Below are 15513 nucleotides of genomic sequence, written 5' to 3'. Positions count from 1 at the left end.
AGAAATAGAATTAATTGCAATTGTGAAAAAATAGTTGTGTTATGAAGTGAGTCAAATTTAACCCCTTCAGACATAAATAACAATTTGACTATTTTTAAAGACTGTATTTTCAATATTAGGAGATGTTAATTAGGGTCTAGATTGGCTTAAAAATGGATTAAATCTATTTTTTAGTTTTTGAAAATATTTGGCAAAGTTTAAAATAAATTAAAATACTAATTTTTAACTTATAAGTTATTTAAGTTTGACTTTTAAAAAATCTATTTTTTTAAGTTAAGCCAAACGGTTCTTAGACTAACGTATGTATATACATTTTTGATATATAGTTATATATCTCACACACAGAGTCATTTGACATTGGGCTTTTTACATAATTGTACAGGTGACAAAAAAAAAAATTCAACCAAAGTAGTCGCATGTATCTGTAATGTATAGATTGTATAAATAGTGTATAATATGTATATTTGATGTATAACTATGTATCATAGATGTATATACTTTCATATACAATATGTATACATTACAGCAATTCATTTTCCTCAACGAGTTGATGTTATTTTCATTGACCAACTCAAATCTCTTCTAAACAGCCTCAATTCTATATATGAGCTCCTCTCAATGTTTCAAGTCTTTTGATTTATTATTCACTTAAAATAATTTACGTGTATGGTATTGTTGAATATATATAAAATTATTATTTTTTATTTTTTTTCGTTGTTGTTTGTACATTTACGTAAAATAATCCATTTAATATAACATTCAACTCTCTTATATTAAAACGAAAAAAATCATTAAATTCACTATATGATACCAAATATATCTAGATTTTTTTATAAAAAAATCCAGTCTAACTGTGATTTGATGATTAGTTAAAGAATTTTTTAAAAAAAATACCATTGAAATTTTATTTAAAACTCCAATTCAAAAAGCCAAAAAAAAAAAAAAAAATCAAAATACCATTAAAGTTTTATTTAAAACTCCAATTCAAAAGCTAAAATATTTAAGTGATTATTTTTTGAGTAGGTTCATTGAAGAGTTCATATATAAAATAAAATTCAAGGCGTATTAGGGTGTGTTTGGTACGGAGGAAAATATTTTTTGAAAAAATGTTTTTCAATTTTCCCATGTTTGGTTGTTTCAAATGTTAATCAACTCATTTTCCTCAAATTTAAGGAAAATGACTTCCCTTCCAAAATTAAGGAAAACATTTTCCAAAACTCTACTTCATCCTTAAAAAAAAAAATTCTTACTCTACCCATACTCCGTACCCGATCCTCCCTATTAAAAAAATGATTTTTTAAAAATTTTCTTATTTTCTAAATTTCAAACATACTTTTATCCCTACCACCAAACCAGCCCCCCCCCCCCCCTCTTCAAACACCAAAAAAAAAAAATTAAAAACTATTTTTGAAAAATGTTTCAAATTTTAAGATTTTTACGCAACCCCTACTCCCTACTCCCAAAAAATGAAAAATATTTCAAAATCGATTTCTTTTTTTATATTTTAAGCCACTCCCCTCCCCTCAGGCTACCCCCACCCAGGCAACCCCCTCCCCCGCCACCCCGTCAATTTTTTTTAAAAAAATTATTATTGGGAAATATTTCAAATTTTAAAAAAATCATTTTTTACGCCACTTCCACCCCTCCCCCCCCCCCCCCCCCCCCCCCCCCCACCCACTCAAGCCATCCCCGTCAATTTATTGTTTTAAAAAATTATTTTTGGAAAATATTTCAAATTAAAAAAAAATCATTTTTACTCCCCACCCCCCACCCAGCCCATTCTCGTCAAACAAAAAAAAATTAAGAAAAACTTGTTTTTGGAAATTATTTCAAATTAAAAAAAAAAAAATTACGCAAACCTCATCCCTAACCCCTACCCCCACCCTCGTGCCACCTCCATAAAAAAATATTGAAAAATATTTCAAATTTTTAAAAAAATCATTTTTTTNNTTTTATTTTTTTTTAAAAACAGTTTTTGAAAAAGAATTTCTTGGATCAAATCTCAGGGTCGGATTTTGAAACGGTCATCGGGTCTTGTCCTAGTTTGGGTGTCGAGGTCGGGTCCTAGATCAATTATCGGGGTTGATTTTCGGATCAGAAATTATTTTCCTAAAAATTATTTTAGTCTCACGCTAAAAATAAAAGATATTTTCTGAAAAATATTTTTCATTCACCAACCAAACATTAAAAAAAAATCCAGATGATATTTTCTACTCACCAACCAAACATGAGAAAATAAGTTAGAAATCCACTTGTTTTCCAAGAAGACATTTTCCTTCATACCAAACACACCCTTAAAGTTAAATTAAATTGATTTGACGTTAAAATTCATTTTGATATTAAAGGTGGAAGTAGAGTAAATGGTGGTGTTGATTTGGTGGTATTACTATATGGTGGAGAATTCGGCATCAAAACCTTAGGAGAACGCTAAAATATTTGATTGACAGACAGAAATAGTATTTTTACAAATAGCGGTGATACAATCAAATATTTATGGAGAGCCAAAATTTAATAACTAATCATGTATATGTGGAATTATTAGGATTTGGTCAAATTTTGATAGATCGTCATAACTTGTTGTATGGAAATCTCATCAACATATATGTGTTTGCTTCTAATTTGATATCTAATCTTCTAATATAGCAATCTTCGATCCTCAATGATCAAATTAAACCCAAGTATTTAAAAAATAACAAGACTAAGTTGGTAGAATATTAATTATTATTCAAACTTAATAATGATAATTCTTCAAAAAAATTCAAATTAAAGCAAATCATAAGATATACAAATTCAATGAAACACACTATCCACTCAATTTTAACCATAGCTAAATTAAAGTAATGAGTATTTAATTTTCCACATATATCTCTTCTTTTTTTCCAATTTTTATAGTGTCCACATAATTTATTGCAGGAAGAAAAAGTAGATGAAGGAAAAAGGAAAAAAGAAAAAGAAGTTGGTGAAGAAAGCTCCTATGAGTATATTGTTTGCACTACTTTTATTGATGTACAATAATTAAAAACCAATCCTTAAAAAGGACATTTTTCAAAAATTGGTGAATTAAGAAAAAGTCTTTTGATTTATTAACAATTTCTTTTTTTGGAACAACAATTTATGTAAATGTGTTTTTTTCCCTTAAAAAAAAAATGTTTTCCAACAAAACAAAAAGTTCTTCAAAGAGTAGCATTAAAATTTTGAATGTCACGTTTTCAGAAAAATTACTGAAAAGAGATTATATAATACACCTAATCAATTAGAATTAAAAAAGTAAATGTCTCTATATTATAAATATACAATTCACAGGAAGATAAAGATATATAGCGAACCAACGAACGTGTTTGGCGCCAATGCACTCTTTTGGCACAAAACTCATGTAATCCAATATTTCACACCATATATAAGGATGGCAATGGAGCGGAGCGAATACAGGACGGGGTGAGTTTAAGGCTATGCGGGGCGCGCGGGTTTAAGGTTGTATGGGGCAGAAGGGATATGGGGCGGGTTGAAGTGGGTCTTTAAAAAAACTAATGCGGGGCATGGCGGAGCGGGATGGATTGCGGGTATATGTGATTTTATGTGGGTTCAAACTTAATTTTAACTTTTTACATGTTATAAGAGTGAATAAAGTGATAAAATATTATTTATTAAGATAATTTTTTTAAAGCTACTAAAATATTCAAGATAATTAATGAAAATGGTTCAATAAATAATAATACAATTTCTTACATGTTCCTCAATTGACCTCTAAAAAATAAAAATTTAAGTTATTATTTATTAAATTAATATAACTCAATGAAAAAACGAATTTATTTTTATTTATACGGGATAGGTTGAAAATGAAAAAAGTAGTTATGCGGGACGGGTTAAAAAATTTGCGGGTTAAGCTCAACCCTCCCCAACTGCCCATTGTCATCTCTAACCATATATAGCTTATGATATATTTACACTCTCTGTACCTAATTACTTGTCCAATTTTCTTTTTTTGTTTGTCCCTTTTTACTCGTCTATTTTGACAAATCGAAAAAAGACAAAAAGAAAATTACATATTATTCTCTCAATTAATTAATTTTTAAAAAAGTATAATTTCTTGAAAATTTTTAATTTTTAATTAGGGATAAACTCACTATATCAATCATTACATAGAAGGTATCAATTATCAAATGGTATTTATTTAAATTTCTAGACTATATATAGTATGTTACAAAATGCATCAAACTATATGCACAAGATGGAAAATCTTGGTTAATGAGTTAATGTCAGACAACAAAAAAGCAAATAAAACATTGAACAGGCACAGTGAATCAGCATTGGGAGGAGTAAAGCTCAAGTAAATAATACTCCCTCTGTCCACTTTTATTTGTTATGTTGCGCTTTTCGAAAGTCAATTTGACTAATTTTTAAAGTTAAATTAGATTACGTTAATTCGATATTTTTTTTAAAAAAACTAGATATTCAAAAACTATACGAAAAGTACTATAAGTTGCAATTTTTTGCATATCAATATGATGAAAATATACATCGTAAAATGTTAATCAAAGTTCTTATTATTTGACTCTAAAAATGGAAACCATGACAATTAATTGTGGACGGAGGGAGTATAATGTAAGACAGAATTATAGCAAGATTATGATGACAACAAACTAGAGTGGGACAAAAACACTTGATCACGAGTTCATCATACTATATATGATATACATAAAATATACATATATAAATTTTATTAGAGCAAATTCAAGACTTGGATCAACTTCCCTTTGCACGTGAATTATGGTGATATGACACAAAAGCACAAAACATCTATTTTTTTAAAAAAAGTTTTTGTAAAACTAGAAAGTGCTACACGAGTAAATGATCAGTTTTCCAAGTAGAGCCAACTAGTCATTTTTGTCCAAAATTTTTTTCATATTCGAAGCTTAAAACTCATAACTCATATTGGTTCTTGGCACTGAGAAATTCACAGTCGCTACTCTTTAGGTGCGCATATGGTAAAAACCCTATTTCTATGTAATAACTTGTAAACTACACATGAGATATAACATGTATTAGACAAATTCGATGCAACAAGCTCGATTCAGATCCCCTTGCTTTTTGCTGACAATAAATTTCGTACTTGAAAGCTTCAAAATGAAAGTTCCAAACCCAAATCATGGCCAATGACAACACCGAAGTGTCCAAACCTTTTCCTACTTTATCACATATATAATCACATAATTAATTTTAGATAGTTTACTTACAAATGCTTCAATTACGTAACTCATATCTAACTCATCGTCTCAATGTTCAGGTCTACTAAAATAATTAATTGTTGTATCTTTTTTTGCTAGCTTAAAAAATGAAAGTTGTTTTTTTGAAATTAGCAATGAAAACTTTTATGCTTGTATTTAATAAGGTTTTTGCTTTAGTTCTCGATGAATGGGACAACTTTGCTGTTTAAACTTGACAAAACAAATTATTTTAATTATTTTTGGTAATAAAAAGTATATATATATACTATTTTTAGTTGCTGGATTATTTAATCAGATGACGAACCTCAACATGTGGTGTACGCTTTGACTGTTTCTTGTTGATTTAATTGAGCGTAATGCACGTGAAACGCAAAAAGTAGAAATACATGAAATGAGCTACATTCAAACATAAATTCGATGGAGACGTGTATGTGGAATTTTATGGAGAGGATGAAAGAAAACGTAAACAACGCAAATCTCACTGGTTTAGGATTTAATTACATATTTTTTCATGAGTTTTTGAAATTATTATTTACGCCAGATTTTGTCTTTAGATATATATGAGGTCAAAATTATGTATAATTTGTTTCAAATACATTGTATTCAAGTGGATTCACATGTATCTGACCCTCTCTTGCCTCTCATCCTATGTATTTATAATTCAAAATATATCTAGTATCTCAGATGCATGTATCCAGTCGATCATGTGATTTGCATATATCAACTGGGATACACGAATTATCTTGCTCGACTCCCTTCTATCTCGCTAAAAATGGAATTCAATTTGATTCTCTATTACCTTTACTTATATATATAGTGAATCTTTAAATACATATATATGACCTAAATCAAAGTTATTCATGAGTTCAAATGAATCCATTATTATATCATTAACTATATCATCTTCAAAAAATAAAAAAATATTTTAATAAAATTTAATTTTCTACTTCAACTTTGATCTATTATTCCGACGATTTATCGAGGGCATAGGGTCCCATAATCACATGACAAATTCCAAGAGGATCCTTTCAGATCACGAGCACCTAGAGTTTTGTTTTTTTGTTTTTTGCGTTTGCATGGCGTTAGCAAATTGAGTGTACATACTTCCTCTCCTCGGTCTCTAATTAGTTGTCCCTAATTACTTATTTTTGAAAAATTAAAAGAAAGATATTTTTTTTATTATATCCTTAATTAATTTACTTTAAAAAGATTGAACTTCTTGAAAATTTAAATTTTTAATCCATCCACTTCATAATTAACAAGGATAAAAAAGTAAACTTACTATGTCAATAATTATTTTCTTAATAGGTGTATCAATTCAAAAGTGGAGAAGTAATTAGGGACGGAGGGAGGAAGTATAGGATATATGGCCCTTTTAACTTTTTATCCTCATCTTTCTCTGCTATAAGACAATCCCGTGGCCAGGCGTTTCTATCAGAGTATTTTATTATTATTATTATTGTAATTTAGCACAATATTACAATTCTTTTAAGATAAGGATTATAGTTTTTTAATTAGTAGTTCTAGGACAATTATAACTACATTGTGAAAATAAGTTCATAAATATATTAAAATTTCAACTCGTGAAAGGATAACAAAATGAACAATAAACTTGATTCTCAACATCAAAATAAAAGTCATTCATGATTTCTTATACTTTACACATGGTCAATCTATCGATTAAAGCGTGAATAACATAATATGAAGATTTGACATTGGATAAATTAAATCAATTAAAGCGTCGATAACATAATATGAAGATCTGACATTAGATATTAAACATTGGTATGAGCCTGTCTTTAGTACTAACTATTAATTATAATAAAATAAATTTTGGGTTTAACTCAATTCAGAAAGACAACTAACTAATGAGGTAAAAATTGTTTAAGATCATATAAAGAATTGAATTGCAGTACCATCTAATCACACTCATGTTGGACTTCCAACAAGTAGGGAATGCCCCGACGTGCTTCTCAAAACTTTTATTTTTTCTAACAATTTATTAGGATTTAAAAAAAAAAAAATCTACTCGATGATCAATATCCTATATTAGAATTCGGATTAATAACAATTAGCATCGAAAATTAAAGTCCCCCACTTAAATATGAACATTAAGCAAAACGTGGAGCATAAACTATAAGGAGAATCTCTTGTTTTGTTACCCACCTCTAAATAATATGTAAAAAAATCAGCTTTTATGAATATTCATTTTCAAGAAAGAAAAAGAGAAGAAGTATATCATATGGGTTAGTTTAATTATGAATAAAGTGTTGGGTTTTTTAAAGGTGTGAATGGAAAATGAAGAGTTGCGACTTTTATGAAGAGTGGTGACTTTAATGAAGAGTTGCGACTTTTATGAAGAGTTGCGACTTTGATGAAAAGTTGCGACTTTTATGAAGAGTTGTGACTTTTATGAAAAGTTGCGACTTTTATGAAAAGTTGTGACTTTTATGAAAAGTTGTGACTTTTATGAAAGGTGGTGACCTTTTCGAAAGATTGTGACTTTTCCAAAGGTTTGTGACTTTTCCGGTAAGGCACATTAAGAACCTTTTCACACTACCCTTTGTTTTCTATAAATTGAGGGATTTCCTCTCATTTTATGAACGAATTTTCTGAACCTCTTCTTCTACTACTAAATCTAGTATTCTAAGTGTACTTTACTGCCGTTGAGTGGCTCGCTGACACCAGCGTTTTGGGTATCAATACACTGGTGATTGAGATCATTCTATCCTGGGAGGACATATTCCAAATCAAACCTCGGATACTAGAGGGGAATAATTTCCTTAAGGGGACACTGTGCATTCAGTGGGCTTGATCTTCTTTCTGCTTTTCCAGATTCTGGTATGTGTTACAGATTTTAGATTTGTGAATTAATTTATGTTCTTTTGTTCTTCACTGGTTCATTAAACTTTGGTAACTTCGTGTTTCTGTAAAGTTTGTTGGAATCAGTAAGATTCTTTAAACACAGATTGACAACAATTCTTCTTTAAGAAAAAAAAAATATCGTATATTTTATCTAATTTGTTTCTGATTCTAGTTTCTCTACTAGTTTTAATTTTCTAGTTGTGAAAATGTTTTTAAAGGATATTGTGTCTTATCAAGTTCTTCAAAGTTTTGTTCTAATTATCTTGGGAATACAAGACGAACAACATAAAGTAGGTCGAGATCCATGCTTGGTGAAATTTGAATAATGATTATTTAAGCCTCTCAATAATTCATGAGACAACTATGATACTCTGACTAAAATTTGGTAGGTGAAAAATTAGGCCATGGAAGATGGAGTCCAATAATTCTTTATACCTTCATTTCTCTGTCCCCTCCCAAAATTATAGTAATAAAATAATATTCTTCTTAATTAAAAATTATAGGCACCAAAATGAGAAGAAAAAAAAGTATAGTTCATGACTTATATTAATTTACTGGATTCTACTTCATTGCTTCGTTGGAATTTAGACTAATCAGAAAGAATACTAGAATTATAATTGCAAGTGCTTGTTTATCATTGATTCGAGATAACTATAGGTTTGCGTAAATTTCGATTTCTTCAAATTCTACTTGTGAATTACACGTGATATGATATTTATTGGGACAAACACACACAGAAAAACTTTTCGATTTTTAAAGTATTTGATTAATTATTATCTTTTTCTTTTTTCTGGGGTTAATTACTTCTAAATTGCAACTCAAAAAGCTTGCTAAAACTTTATAATGATTAAGCAGAAGAAATTGAAGAACATCTACGTACACATGTAGGCCCTTGATCTAGAATATAATTATTAATTATGTGGGGAAGAAAACATTTTAATTCCTCTTTTAGAATTATCTTGGTAGGTGAGTAAAATATGAATAAATTAGCTAGGTAAATACAACTTTAAAAAGTTTAGCTATATATTTTCTAATATATTTTGATCATCGATCTGAATACGATATAAAAGAAAAATAAATAAATTATCAATATATAAATTATTTTTTTCCTTTTTTTTTTAAAAAAAGAGGTCCTTATCGTATCGGTTGTTTCGATTCGGTTTTCAAGTATATCAATTTGACTTATTGGTTATCAGTTTGTAGAGATGCTAAACCGTTATAGAACCACTAAGATGTTGGCTTATCAGTTATTGATTTATCGGTTTGATCATTATCGGTTCGGTTATCGGTTTAACCGTTAAGATTTGAAACAAAAATAAATTAATAAAAATCACTTAGAAAAAAGGTGACAAATCGAATGAATCATGTACATGAGTTCATAAGTTGCATCTTGCTCAAAAGGAAACACATTTACATTGTAGAATAACCAAGATTTTGAGATAGCCAGAAATAAAAGTAGGAAACTAAACTCTAAGTTAAGGAATTTATATACAAAATGGTATAAATATAATTATTTAATTTACTATCAGTTTATCGGTTAATCCATTAAGAAAAAACCTCAAACCATTAAGAACAAATAACCCAATAACAAAAAAAATCAAAACAATTATCTGAACCGCTAAACCAATAACCTTTTTTTCGATTCGATTCGATTCGATTTTTAACGGTCCTTCTTTCTACCTTCTGAATTTCTATTCTTGTCATGATGCAATGGGGTCGTATCGTTTTATTTGTTAATAATATCTATCTCTTTTCCATTTCCCATTCACCAAAATCAATTTAGGAGTGAAAGATATTGATCATTACACGAAATATTAAAGAATAAATCACTTAAACACACACACCAAGAAGTAAAATATTTTAAAGACATATTCAAAAAGTAGCTAGATGATTTCTTCTTAAAATGTTTTGGTGAATAGAATTAATGGGCTATTTGTGTTGATGTGCAAAACAACTAATTGTTAAAAAATGAATATTAAACTTTAACCAATCTCAAAAATTAGTTTAAGAGGTGAGAATTGTTCAAATCGTATTGAAGAGATCAATATGAAACTCTTTACACCCCTCACATCCAAAACAAGACATTTAGTGCATAGACAATTCAATACGGGGACCCCACATTAAAAATGAAAATCATGAGGAATAATCTTGCTCTAATATTTTCCTTCTTTTTTTTTTTGGTGGGGGAAGGGTTTTCAAGGTGGAGAATCGAACTCACACCAATAAAGAGAAAAATTCAGGCAATCAACTAAATGAGCTACTAAAATTCTCCCAGACTAACTCTATCCGAGAAAGTCAATAAATGTCAAATTTTTCTCAACGTACAAGCATTATTTAATGAAGAAAGTAAAAAAATAGTAAACACAACACAAAAGGTTCTCAATATATATATACTAGTATATGCATAACAAGGAGAGAGTAAAGATACCAAAGACTAGGCAACATCTTCCTCTTCCATTTTTCATTTTCTCCCTTCATCAAGAATCAATGGATTCTACTCTTACTACTCCAACTCCAACTCCAACAAATGATGTTGATGATCATCAAAGTCATGACACCACATTCTCAACCCCATTTTTCCGGCCACCACCACCGACGACTCGCCGGAGTACTCCATCATCTCTCTCTTCATCTCCATCTCACTCTTCCAACTCTTCCTTTGGATCATCACTCTCTTTCCATGATATTCTTGATGATCATAATTCCCCTATTAGCCCTACAACTCCTCTTCAATTCCCAAAAGGTGTACCCTTTTCTTGGGAAAAAATTCCTGGAATTCCAAAACAAATATTTTCCAAGAAAAATAACACTACTACTACTCTAGGTCAACTTCTCCCATTAATGCCACCACCATGTGGAAATGGAAATAATGTTCCAAATAATTCATCCAAGAAAATTACTAGTTTTCTTGATGAGTTTTCTCCAAGAAAAAATGTTGCTAAAAGTTTTAGAAAAGATCCATTTTTTGCTGCATTTGTGGAGTGTTCCAAAGATGATCAACAACAATATGATGATGACATTTGGAAAAATTCTTCAAAGGTACCATCAATAAGAAGTTTAAGTGATAGATTTGGATTCATTAGCATGTATACTTCTTGCAAAAGAACTTGTACAGTCTCTGAATCCATTGTTTATCTTCCAAGATCAAGAAATAATTATAGTAGGAAGTACTAGTGATCATGAGTCAATAAAGTCCTAGATCGACAGACAGGCAGATGCAGAGTCAGAATTTGAAGTTTATCAGTTCTAAAGTGAATCTATTGCTCGTTTTAGTTATGGGGTTCACAATTATTAATGAATTTCCCAGTACAAATACAGGGTCTAAGCAAAAGCTAGTGAGTTTATCGGACATGCCACTAGTATTGTAGCTCTGGCCCTGTCTACATATAGGTTAGGTAAGTGTTACAATTTCGTCTTCATTAATGCATAGTTATTTTCATGAAATTGTAACCTATGCTTTCGGTTTTTATTTTATTTTTCATATTGTAATTTTTCATTTGTGGATTTTATGTAATGCAACGTGAGGACAAGTCAATGTGTTTGTCCAAAATTAATTAATACTAGTACAATTATGGGTATGTTTATTTATTTCTTTGGTACGTTTGTGTGCTAGTGGTGTGAGATCCGATTCAATATCTTTTATCTACTCTAATATCATGTTGAAATGTGTTTCCAAGATGTACACTTTTATTATTTATATTTTTTATTAAAAAAATTGTACAAGGAACTGTACATATTCGTCTTATGTGTCATAACAAAATCCCTTCCTTCTGTATTTCCATGTGATGATTAAATGGCATTTGAGTAAAAGCCACAAAAGGCCCATGTGAAATTTATAAAATTTTGGAACATTTTTGCACAACAAAACAATACATAAGAGGACACATAAAACTTACTAAGGGCCCGTTTGGCCATGCGATATGATATCATGATATGAAATCATGATATGGTATCATGATATGGAATCATGAGATGAAATTGAAGGTTTGTTTGGACATGCGATATGGAATTTTTGTGTTGTATATTTTCTCATAAACATAAAAATCCCATAAGTTGTAAAACTATTAAAATAGCCCCAATTGTTTATTCAATCTTATCAAATAAACAAAAATTATAAAATCGCATAATAAATTATTACAAAGTTATTTGTTCTTCAGTTAAATAATTGTTTCATCTAACTTTAATTTAATTAAAAAAAATTGAACATAAATTGTACTTGATATGTTCATATCTCTCAACTACTCTTACAAATAACCTATAAAGTAGAAAAAAAACATACATTAGTGAGTAAATATTAACTTAGAAGTTAAATGCACTAAGATAAAAATTAACAAACATCACTAACTTCTAACTATTTACAAGAAAAATCAATAGTTAAATATTATTGAATAACGAAATTTTAAAAAGTTACCACAAGTTTGAGTCAAAAACACTTCTAATAAAATTTAATCAAAAAAATTATAACTAGTCCACTTGACTAAATATTAATAACTAATTGATCAAATTTTCCTAAGTCCTCAATCAATTGGACTTGATATCCTTCAGTCATGTGAACGAACATTTTGCAAATACTAAGATTAAGAAAGTGCGGCACCACCAATGAAAATTGTCTTTTATCAATATTATGCTTAGTCATAAGATTAAGACGTTTTTTTTTATTATGAAAAATCAAAAAAGTATTACTCCCTTTGTTCTCATTTATATTCACCAAATAAATTTCTACTTTATCATTTATATTCACCAAATTTAAAGTGATAATAAATTTTATATTGGTGAGAATAATAAATTTTAAAAAGTAATGATGTGATTATTAATTTTATTTACATATGAAACAAAGGGTTAGTAGATATAAATGTGGGGTTGTTTTAACAAAATATAAACTCATGGATCAATTATTGTATTAAAATATCTCAAATCATGATATGAAATCACATGGTGATTTCATATCATGGTTTTTGGAGAATATGATATCACCTCTCATGATATGAAATCATGAGATGAAATCAGCGTAAAATCGCATGTCCAAACGCTGATTTCATCTCACGACATCATATCGTGATATGATATCGCATGGACAAACACCTACTAAAGAATTTAGTTACGTATAAGCAAAGTTTGAGATTCCCAAGAAGAAGTGATTGAAAATACAAAATGTCTTGTTGTCATCAATATATATGAATGAATTCTTACATTTGTGATCAAGACAAATTTTGCTTAAACGTTGCCATTTTATGTTGCATCTATCTTTTTGTTATACATTTATTTCTTTATGCATCATTATATCTATATGAGGAAATACATAATTACCCCATGGAACTTGTACCCTTTTTTTAAGTAGACACCTTAACTTTACGGGGGTCCTATTATCCCACGAAACCATCCAAAAGCACAACAAATACATCATTTTTTCACCATCAATGCTCTCAATCCAAGAGCGTGTGCCACACCTCCAACCCATTTAACAAAGGCCGGGTTTTATCCTAACCCATTCATTTTTTAACCCATAACCCAAATCCTAAGAAATTTCCAACCCATTTCACTTTCACCTACCCTCGTCTCTCTCTTTTCGACCGACCAAAACCCTAAGAAACTTCATGAGGTGAAGCTAGTTGGTAACATTGTTGGTTGAAATTTGTTGAATAGTGGTGTCGGAATGAAGAAGTGAAGGCTCATAGGTTAGTTATTTGAAAAATCTTTGAAAAAAAGTTTATTTTACATTGTAAGTGAATTTTGTGGTGATTAGTCGTTAGTTTATTTTACATTGTTTGATGCGTATTTCGTTTGTCTTGCATTTGACATCTCTCCCTCAAAACCTAATCACAGGAAATTGATTTCACAGATTTTAAACAAAAAAAAAGTAATTAAAATGAGAAATTGCAGATCTCCAATGGCTAACAATGGAGAATTTTGGGAAGGGGTCTATTTAATGAAGAAGCTAATTCAAATTGGAAATGCCACATGGCGTTTTAACATTGGTTGGATGTTGTTTTTTTATTCCTTGACGCGCCCAACCTGCGTGACAACACTGATGGGTTTGAAACGGGTCAAAATGATGTATTTATTGTGCTTTTGGATGGTTTCGTGGGGTAATAGGGCCCCCGCAAACTTAAGGTGTCTACTTAAAAAAAGGGTACAAGTTCCATGGGGTAATTATGTATTTCCTCTATCTATATTCAAAACTTACTGATCGATTAATTCAGATTTCCATCGAGTAAAGTCTACTAAAGAGAAAGTGCTTTCTAAAAAATAAATTAATTGAACAATTTTACTTTTGGAGTGTTATTGTTATCTTCTAGGTCAATTAGAATCATAAATTGGAAACTAAAAGACAACAATGCCCTTTTCTTTTCTGGGATACTTTGAGGTTGTACTAAAGAATATATAAAAAGGTGAAAGCTTAAAGTTTCACTAACTAAATTTTAATTTACTTTGTCTTTCGTACTGTACTTTTCCATGTCTTTTCCTTCATTTCCATTTGTGATGGAAAGAAAAATTTTCTATAGCATCCAATACAAGGACAAAACACTAAGCAACAAAAGCATCCAAAAACCAAGATTAGCAATGTGCAAATGAAGCTTTATGTATGATCAAAAACACAACTTGGAACTACCTATCTTAGATTCCATAATTTTTTTGTTTCCACCGATATTCAGTATTCGAGCTCTGACTAAATTCTAATTCGCGATACGAAGTCATAGTATTGGGATAAATCGTTTTTTAACAAAAACGATTTCACTCGAAGGTTCCAATATGAAACCACTTATTATTAAAAATGAAAGAATACATATATGGATTCTATCATTATTCCATATCTTTTTAGGAGATTCAAGTTAAAATAGACAACCTTTTTCTTTAAATATTGTCACAATGGTAATGGATGCATGCGCGCCTAATTTCACTTTTTTAATATACTAGGCTATCATTAAATTTTTTTTATTTAAAAAACTTTAATAATTTAGAAGAAATAATGACTATATAAAAAAACAAGAAATATTAGTAGCCATCATTATATATGAGCAAACAAAACGAAAATGGAACTATGGAAACATCATGGTAGCTAGGAATAAACAGCTCCACTTCACAAAAAAACAAAGTTCATGTTGTACTATTATACCTCTTTTTTCTTTTGACCTCTTTTAATATCGTATATAGTAAGCAAGTTGTTAATCATATACCTTTCTTTTAAAAAAAATTACTTTTGAAATTCTAAAAAATTGATAAATAAAGTTAGTATGATAATTGTTCTAGTGAGAGATAATAAATATATTTAAGACGCAGACAAATTGATCCGAACACATTGAGACTTCCTTTAAAAAAAACATGATGAAAGCCTCGGTGGGGTATATTTTTGTCAATTACTAGTTTACTACTACTAACAAAGATTGTTGAAAAAGAAGCCAATTATATGATTCGTAAATAGGTC

The 15513-nt window shown here is 29.5% G+C and overlaps 1 protein-coding gene across 1 annotated transcript; it reads left to right on the top strand.

Annotated features, from left to right (window-relative positions):
* Positions 1-10506: 10506 nt before the first annotated feature.
* Positions 10507-11668, top strand: LOC125872671 (uncharacterized). The gene has a single exon (XM_049553432.1). It carries the CDS (start codon positions 10578-10580, stop codon positions 11262-11264), a length of 687 nt encoding a protein of 228 aa, XP_049409389.1. The 5' UTR covers positions 10507-10577; the 3' UTR covers positions 11265-11668.
* Positions 11669-15513: the final 3845 nt, after the last annotated feature.

This window comes from Solanum stenotomum, chromosome 8 (assembly GCF_019186545.1).
Source record: "Solanum stenotomum isolate F172 chromosome 8, ASM1918654v1, whole genome shotgun sequence".
In the NCBI taxonomy this organism is placed as follows: Eukaryota; Viridiplantae; Streptophyta; class Magnoliopsida; order Solanales; family Solanaceae; genus Solanum; species Solanum stenotomum.
This window is presented reverse-complemented; position numbering and strand designations above follow the sequence as displayed.